A 9,371-nucleotide genomic window follows, 5' to 3' on the forward strand; every position below is an offset into this window, starting at 1 on the left:
AAACAGCAGAACCTACCAAGGCACAATCTTGAAGACCTTCCCTCTATTAAATCGTATGGCTGAGGCTGCTATTACAATTTCACTGAACATAAACTATAATACACTTATAATACTGCTTAATAGGGGTGTTAAAAAAAAATCGATTCGGCGATATATCGCGATACTACATCGCGCGATTCTCGAATCGATTCAATAATCGGCAGAATCGATTTTTTTTTTTTTTTTTTTTTTTTTTTTTTAGGATTCACACCTTGAGCATGGAAGAATGTTATATGAACGGCACATTAAGCCTTAATATTTTTATTTTAATGCTGTTCAAATGTGAAACAGATTGCAAACTGTTTGTGTACAGTGGCTCACGGTTATAAGCCTCAAGTTTTAGATAAATATATTCATACAAATCTTACAGTGTACATGTACAAATTTACTGATAGTATTTTCTAAATTTGAATGGAAAAAAATCGCAACAATCGACTTATAAATTCGTATCGGGATTAATCGGTATCGAATCGTGACCATTCGTATCGGGATTAATCGGTATCGAATCGAATCGTGACCTGTGAATCGTGATACGAATCGAATCGTCAGGTACTAGGCAATTCACACCCCTACTGCTTAATATTACTCAAGGAAATGCATTTTGAAAAATAAAGGCCTCACCTCTAATTGATGCTTCCCCGCTATCTACAGATGTGTAAATAAACGTCCTTGGCATCAATTCCATTTACACTTGTTGAATTGTAATACAACAATAAAAGAAAATGCAGGTAAATATTGAAAAAATATTTTTAATTATGCCATTTGTAAAAATAAAGACCTTGCCTCTAATAAATGCTCCTCCCGACCTGTTGAGTGAATAAAGGCTCTTAGCAACAATACTGGTTTCACTTGACATTAATTGTAAAATACCGATAAAAATGTTTAATATTCATTCCTAAAACACATTTACACAAATAAAGACCTCACCTCTAATATATGCGTACCCATCAACAGTTGAGTAAATAAACACCTGTGCACAGTATGCCAATTTCACTTGACATACATTTAAATATATTGACAAAACTGTTTAATATCATTCAAAATTCATTTGTAAAAAATAAAGGCCTCACGCCCAGTAGAATCCCCAGTAAAGACAATATTCTGGTTTCACTTGTCATAAATGGTAATATAGGGTAATGTAATGTTTAATATTTTTCCTAAAATGTGTTGCCCATCTGCAGACGAGTAAATAAATTACTTCTGACATTACTTTAGTCGCAATTCACAAAAATTTCAACATACTAGTATAATAGTGTTAATTTCATTTTTAAAAACGGGCTTGTAAAAATAAAGGCCTTTACCTGAATAAACGCCTCACACCGTTGACCATTATGTATATAATCGAAAAAGAGCAGTAACCAGGGATGTAATGTTATTCCAAAAATGCATCTGTAAAAATACAGGCCTTGCCCCTAATAAACACGAAATAATTTCTTAACCACAACTGACTCACTCTGCACACAACCCTACCAAAATGACCATCAATAAAATTTTGAAATGAGCTAGCGTCACAGCAACAAGCCCAGCTGTTATTCGATTTGTCAAGCTGCTGGCATCACTTTCCCCGTTCGCACCATTGTGTCTGTACACACGCGTGTCTGTGCACCTGTGAACATGAAGCATGACGAAGCGTGTGTGCATTACATGTACGTCGGGATCCTCAGCGCAGGACCTGAGGAGGGGTCCCATTGTTCAAGGCTTCCTGTCGAGCCCGAAGAGGGAGAACAGAGGAAAGGGAGGATCACAGGAAAAATCTTTTTAAAGTAAAAACACTCAGAAGTGATCCAACTGGAATGAAAAGTGGAACAAATGTCGCAAAATCAGCCGCAAATTATATATGAGAATAACTCAACAAATGGGACAATGACCTCATTCAGTCAAGGGGGAAAAAAAGAAATCCACGGTCCATTGACTGATCCATGAACTTGATACACGACATTCAATGCTCATATTGTCTCAGCTGCGAGACATAAAATGACTTCTTTCAGTCGTTACCATCGGCTCATTGTGGTGTTTATTATTCGTGTCGCCTTCAGTGGCGAAAGCAAAGCACTTCCCTTAATTGTGCAGCAGCTGTCCACCCAGACGTTGTTTGGTCTGCGACGTCAAAAAAAAAAAAAAAAGTTCACCATTGACGCGAGACACTACCAAATTTCGCAAAATTTTAGATTTAGTTTTCTCATTATTCATTCTCAACTTCTTAACGTGACATTGATTTTTCCATAAAACGTCATATGAGTCCCATATGAGTTTTGGAGTGCAAGACGTTTTTATTTGCTTTGACTCTTTTTTTTTTTTTTTCGGTTTTATCTGTGATTTCACAGTTTTCACCCTCAACTTTCTGATGCTACATCGAATGTCGTAACAAGGTGGTACAGTTCCAAATTCAAAAATAAAATCGTACAAAACTTCGGAATAAATGTCACGCGTTTTTGTCAATGACTTGACTTCAAAACAACCCAAAAACATCTTAATGTTCCATCTAACATCAATGTACCATTTGGAGTTCGACCGAAGTCAGACTAAAGTTCGAATGAATGTCACCTGTGACGTGAAACACTAGCAAAGAGTTTATTTAGTTTGGCTAGCCTAGCATGAAAGAATTAAAGGGATACTTCACTTATTTAGCCCATTATAGCAATAAAAAGTTAATATTTTGTCTATAATTAATTTGATACTTTCATTATTTTTCATGTACAATTAGTACCTTTGAAAAATACATTTTGCAACTTGCTGTTGACTAAAAATGACATCACAAGGGCTCAGGTAACCAATCACAGAACACCTGTTTTCTAGGTTTGGTCATGTGCTGAGCTGTGATTGGTTACCTGAGCCCTTGTGATGTCATTTTTAGTCGACAGCAAGTTACAACATATGTTTTTAAAGGTACTAATTGTACATGAAAAATAATGAAAGTATCAAATTAATTATAAACAAAATATTAATGTTTGACTGCCAAAAAGGGCAAAATAAGTAAAGTATGCCTTTAACTTGATTTTTTTCTTGTGTTTTTTTTCTTCAATTAAATTTTGTCTGCAATGTCAAATAATTCCACATTCAACTTCCTGATGCGCCACCAAATGTGGTACAATTCGGAGCAAGATGTAACAATTGTACGAAAAATCGTATGAAACAGAGCAGTGATGCTAGCCAAAAAAAAGTTAAAGCTACACTTATTATGCGACGTTTCGTTGGTGTTATAAAAAAAAACATTCACCCTAATGCTTCATTGGACAACGGGAAAAGGATTGAAACTTCAGCTTGATGTGATGCAAGACACTAGCAAATATCATAAAATGTTCAGTTTTATTTGTTGTTTTTTGCGACACTTACGTGACAATGTTTTCTCAGTGAGGTAAAAAAAACAAAAAACTCTCAACTTGCTAATGCGCCTTTGAATGTTGTAAAAATGTCAGTTAGGCGTTCGACTTAAAAGCAGTCGCACAGAACTTCAACGTTAAAGTCGTGTGTCACAGCTTTCATGAATTGAGTCCATACGGGGTCCTTGAATACACCATGAGCTTCAATGTACAGAGCTTCTGTTTCACCTTTCACAAATCATCCACGGAGAAAAACTGCACATGTAAGCTTTTATTGTGCCACTGGTGGTAGCCTTCTTGTCTAGTCTCATTATTGCAACAAGCTCTAGGAAATCCTGCGTGATGTTTGAACCAAACACATGATCTTGTGTCTGCTTTATCTCAACGTTGGCTTTTTGAATATTATCCACCGTTAAACATAATTATGTCCCCCACTGTCCAGCACCACATACTGTTTTGAGCTATTTAGAGATTCTCTAATTCACTTAGAGCGGGGGAAAGTGTAAGCAAAGCTCTCTTGTTCTCTCTCCTTGGGGTGTTGTCTTAAAAGAGTGATCGCATGTGCATGTTTGTGTGTGTGTCTTACATAGAAAGGGGGCACCAGGGGTCAAGTCTTTTGCCCACTCCTGAGACAGGAAATGGCTCCAATATGGGCGGCCTCCGAGAAAGCTCCAGGGAGCCATTGCGGGCTTCTCGTCCACACCAGATCTCCATCGCCATCAGAGGGAGCACAGATGACCTAAGTGTAAAATACAGATGTTCGGCTTGGACCATTTGAAACCATAGAGGCCCTGCTGGGCTTCACTGGGATATCATGTTTAATTCAAAGTGGCAGTGAGGATACAGGATGAGTGTCCTCTGTTCTCTACCTGTAGTTATCCATCCATCCATCCATCCATTTTCTTAACCGCTTACTCCTCACAAGGGCCGCGGTACCTGTATTTAAATAACTAATTAAAAATCTCTTTAAAATAAAAAATACAGGAGTTTAGAACATACATACACGTACAGACATATAAGTGATACCTAATTATATTATAGAAAACAGACGCACGTCACGTCACGTCACGGTGAGTCAGAATAGCATAAAATTATTAAACAGCAAAAATAAAAAATAAAAAGATAGACGAATGAATATCCCACCACTGCCACAGGCTTCTTGGGGAAGCAGCTTCAATGGACAACGAACAGAACAGAAATTATTTCACATAAGCAGACTCCCACCAGGTGTTCAAAAATGGTTAATACATGCTCCATGTGACTGAGGGATGTTTTGTTGGTTAAGTAGATAATATGGCTTTGAAATTATTTATGGTTCATCTGCTGTTATTTCATTGGAAGACCAAAACATTTATTTCGAATTAATCTGATATTACTGTACGAATAGAATACAGTACTTGTTATTATTATAACATTTCTGACGACCCTGAAGGCACCAACGACGCGTTCAGGTTCCGTTCATGCGAGCATTCAACAACGTCACCCCCCGCCCTCTCTCCACCATGTTGGCTGGATCAGGAAGTAGGCTGAGTAAATCGAGTAAGCTCGAATCCGAAGTCTGAGCACCAACGTTACCGGCGGTCCCCGTTCGCCCCCCGGAACAGATTCCGCCACTTGGCCTATTCGGCGTACATGCTGGGCGGCCTCCCGCTCGCTCGAGGCATCCACTTTTCTCCGGATTGGACCGTTTCGCAGCGCCAGACATGGCTTCTCTGACGCAGAGAACCTCGGGCCTCGTCCAGCGGCGGACCGAGGCCACCCGTAGCGCCGCCGTGGATAAGGAGAGGGAGCCCGACGCGGAGGAGGAAGACGCGCGTCGAGGAGAGGAGGACGAAGATGACAAGGGTGACTCGAAGGAGACCCGACTCACACTCATGGAGGAGGTGCTGCTGCTGGGCCTCAAGGACCGAGAGGTGAGCTGCTCCCGTTTTCGTTTAATCCGTCAGCTAGCTTGTCAGTTAGCTCTAAAGCTAATGGGACGTTAGCAAATGTCAACAAAGCTAACATTAGCATGATCTTCGTCGATTTTCTTTTCAAAGATAGCTAGTTTCTTCAACCTTGACAATAGGGCCTCGAAACATCACATTGAGGACAATACGTGATTCTCGTGTTTATAGCCATCTAAACTCACACGTTATTGTTATTAAATTGATACTTTTCTTGACAACTTGCCACTGGTTACGTGACTTGCTCTCGCTCAACCAACACGTCAGCGAGTGGACAAACAACAAGCGCACCTTTTTTCTTCTTTTTTTTCGCCCCTCGCCTTCCCTTCCCTCCCCTCCTTCTCCAAATCCAACCAACTCTTGCTCAGGGCTACACGTCCTTTTGGAACGACTGCATTTCGTCCGGCCTCCGAGGCTGCATGCTTGTCGAGCTGGCTCTCCGGGGGAGGCTACAGCTGGAGGCCTGCGGCATGAGGAGGAAAAGTCTGCTGTCCAGAAAGGTGAGGTTTTGTAACCAACACTACAAAAATAGCAATGGATTAATAAAAATAAATTATTATTATTATTTTTTAAAGTTCAGCCCAACAGGGAAAAAATAAGTCGTCCTTCCATGGTGCACATATACATAAAAATAAAACTGACATGGTTCACAAAAAAGTTCAAAGCATTTTCCCATCTGTTTAAAAAAAAAAAAAAAAAAAGACATTCGTAAGTCATAGCTTCCTTAAGGCTGTAAACACACACTGGTGGGCTTCAACAAGTGGCCACCATGTGTGACTGTTTATCTGCGATGGCCTGGAACGCCTGATTGCATCTTCGTGGCGTGAAAGTTGTTCCTGCTCAGCCAGGATGTTAACAAACTTGTTCAAATACGCCTGTTGCCATTTTCTTTTCTTTGTTTGCCAAGGTGATCTGCAAGTCCGACGCACCAACCGGAGACGTACTCCTGGATGAGGCTTTGAAGCACATTAAGGAAACGCAACCTCCCGAGACGGTGCAGAGCTGGATCGAGCTGCTGAGCGGTGAGGCGAAGGAATTATTTAAAAAAAAAAAAAAAAAGGTTTTGTTGATGGTAACGTTTTATCTTTTGGTCATTTAAGGAGAGACCTGGAGTCCCTTTAAGCTGCACTACCAGCTGAGGAACGTCCGGGAACGACTGGCCAAAAACCTGGTGGAGAAAGGTGTCCTCACCACGGAGAAACAGAACTTCCTACTTTTTGACATGACTACGCATCCGCTCACCAATAGTACCATCAAACAGGTAAAAAAAAAAAAGTACATGTCTGATGTTTGTTGCTCGTTTAGCATTAAGCCATTTTTTTTCTCCTTGTGGTCAGCGTCTGGTGAAGAAGGTCCAGGACTCTGTTTTGGAGAAGTGGGTGAACGACCCTCATCGCATGGACAAGCGCTTGCTGTCTCTGATCCTGCTGGCGCACTCGTCGGACGTGCTGGAGAACGCCTTTGCGCCACTCCAGGACGAGCAGTACGACCTGGGCATGAAGAGGGTGCACACGCTCCTGGAGCTGGAACCCGAGAAGGAGAGCACCAAGGTCGGCGCCAATGAACTCATGTGGGCCGTGGTGGCCGCCTTCACCAAATGAGGAGGAAAAACATGTACTCCCCCCCCCTTTTTTTCTTTTCTTTCTTTTTTGTTTTTTAAAGCAAGCGATGCAGTCGGACCCTGATTATTATTGAAGGACTTCAAAGGAGACTTTAAAGAGACAATCTAATTCCGGTTGGGGGAGCCATTTTGTGCGGTCCATGTTGTTGTTAGTATCCCAGTGCAATCCCCATCGGTGGTGGGCTTCACCTGGTTCAGGGTCGGGTTAGATTTTGAACGGAACGGACACTACAATATACGCTGGGGGAGAAAATGGCCGTGGTCGCCATGGTGATTATGAAGGAAGTGCCATCTTCCTGCTCCCATGGAGAACATTCAGCCAATCACGATGCGGCCGATGCAGAACATTCAGCCAATCACGATGCGGACTACGGAAACGCATTTGGACGTTTAGTCGACGTCTTTGATACCTAGATTAAGGTCCATGTACTTGTACATGCTTTGTCCTCATAAGTAAGGCAAGATGGTGCACTAGTACAATGACGAGGGCATCATCTTGGTATTATTATAAAAAGGAACTTACACTTTTGTAAAAATAGTGCTTTTCCGCTACTTTGTGGTGATACGGTACTAGTTAGACTTAGTCATTCCACTAGGGCATACTAGTGGTTCTACTAGTGTCCTGAATTGTCTTACTATTCAGGGCAAATCATACTACTAGCACGTGGACCTTAGAACGCAAATTAATGCTCAAACAGCTTTCATCATATCTTCCTTCCCATAATGTTGCTTCTTGATTTTTATATATATTTTTTTTGTATTATTTTGATTCTGCTTTCTTTTCTCACAGCATCTTACATGATTGGATGTCCACTTCTGCTTCATTTTTGTCATTTATCAATTCTTTTTGCACATCTTTGTAGCTAGTCCGAAAAAAAGTGTGGAGGAGGGGGGTTTGCCCCCTCGATAAAGAGGAAAAAAATGCTGAAATATTTTTTTACGCAGCTACAAATGAGTCATTCCACGAAGCGACAAAGGTCAGGAAAGATCTCTTGCTTTTCAAAATTATTTACCGTCTTTCTGACACGTTCGTCCTTCGCTGTGACGTTTTAGTTAAGTTGAAGTTGTCCGTAAATTCCCGCGTGCGCTTACTGCTTTGTGGTGACGCAACAGAACCTCCAAAGTCCAACACCCTGAAAATTTATTTTCCCGCTCTCACGTGTTTGAAATAAGTCAACCAGCAGTACACAGGTGCATTTTGATAAATTTAAATACAGGAGAGCAAATAAATAGCTAAATTTTGTTTGTAATAGATGATCATTATAGTTGCAATGGAGGGCAAATCACAAATAGAAGTGAATCCTATTTTCAGCAAATAACTAAGCACAGATTAAAAAAAATGCTAACAGGTGAAAATTTAAGTATCAGTGTGTCACGCTTTGAATTAAACCGAAATAAATGGTAAATAATGGTAAACAATAGTCAAGTTTATTTAGATTAGGCTTTGTTGTAAAAAAAAAACAAGCGCATGTTGCGTCTCACAGCTAATGTAGCCTAAATCTTGACTCTGTTAAGCAGACACTCAAATGCACGGCACGAGTTACAGGAGATCCAAATCAAAACCACAAACAAAAAAAGTGCTGCGGCTAGGAGGGAGAACAGGAAGTAATGGTTATCGTTCGACATAAGTACCCGGACACAGTTTTTTTGTTTTTGTTTTTTTTAAATAAACTTGGAATGCTAACATGCTAATGTTTATCGCCCGCTAATGTACTGGAAAACAGAACCTGCACATAAAGCCAGTACACATGGCGGCTAATGCGAAAAAGCTAATATAACTAGGCATATTTTCATACATTTTTATGATTTACGAGGTTCCACTATACTTATTTCATTTTTTGGTCAAGTTTTGTTTTTACATTATCAAGCACCATCCCTACAAACAGGCCCAACAACGATCAACAAAAGGGACCTCATTTTTTTGTTTCGGTTATCGTGCAGATCTGTTAAAAAGTTTGAAGAGGATTTCCATCTGTTTGGTGGCATTTATGTCCTTCCATTCCCGTAGACGAGCAACACCCAAAGGTGAAAGAAGGCAGGAAGGGCTGCTTGCATGCAACAGGCAGATGTAGCTCCAGAAGAAGACGGCGTCGTCCTCTGTGTAATAATTCTAATAATTATTAGTCGTTTTATGTGTTACGAGCTAACGGAATTGTACAAAAAAAAAAAAGGGAGCTCTCCTTTTCCTCTCTGTATGTATGCTTTTGTATTACCACACAAAAATAAAGGATTCTTTAAGTGCCTGACTTTAGCTCACGTCGCTGTGGTGCTTTCTTTAAGAAGTAAATGTAGATCAGCACGCAAACCTTATTATACGAATAACACTACTAGGCCTAAATAGTAAGCATCTGTTACGCACTGACAAGGAGCACCAAAATGCCCACTAGTAGTAGTATGCCATTTTTTGGAGGTTGTAGTTGTGACGTCAATAACAATGCATGCAAC

At 40.4% G+C, this 9,371-nt stretch overlaps 2 protein-coding genes across 4 annotated transcripts in view; one reads left to right on the forward strand and one right to left on the reverse strand.

Annotated features, from left to right (window-relative positions):
• itga1 (integrin, alpha 1) overlaps positions 1 to 5,921 on the reverse strand; it is a 60,760-nt gene extending 54,839 nt beyond the window's left edge. The window contains exons 1-3 of one of the 3 annotated variants that reach the window (XM_077496631.1): positions 5,597 to 5,921; positions 4,229 to 4,295; positions 3,946 to 4,098 (exon numbers count right to left, since the gene is read on the reverse strand). In XM_077496631.1, coding sequence (XP_077352757.1) covers positions 3,946 to 4,098; positions 4,229 to 4,254 — 179 coding nt within the window. In that variant the 5' untranslated portion in view covers positions 4,255 to 4,295; positions 5,597 to 5,921. Of the gene's footprint in view, positions 1 to 3,945; positions 4,099 to 4,228; positions 4,296 to 4,502; positions 4,553 to 5,596 lie in introns of those variants that run through there. The other 2 variants (XM_077496630.1, XM_077496632.1) reach the window with 2 other exon arrangements.
• LOC144001952 (Golgi phosphoprotein 3-like) lies at positions 4,833 to 9,177 on the forward strand. Its single transcript, XM_077496644.1, has 5 exons — positions 4,833 to 5,272; positions 5,674 to 5,805; positions 6,213 to 6,327; positions 6,406 to 6,566; positions 6,643 to 9,177. Exons 1-5 carry the CDS (start codon positions 5,063 to 5,065, stop codon positions 6,904 to 6,906), a joined length of 882 nt encoding a protein of 293 aa, XP_077352770.1. The 5' UTR covers positions 4,833 to 5,062; the 3' UTR covers positions 6,907 to 9,177.
• The last annotated feature ends 194 nt before the right edge of the window (positions 9,178 to 9,371 follow it).

This window comes from Festucalex cinctus, chromosome 15 (assembly GCF_051991245.1).
Source record: "Festucalex cinctus isolate MCC-2025b chromosome 15, RoL_Fcin_1.0, whole genome shotgun sequence".
Lineage (NCBI taxonomy): Eukaryota > Metazoa > Chordata > Actinopteri > Syngnathiformes > Syngnathidae > Festucalex > Festucalex cinctus.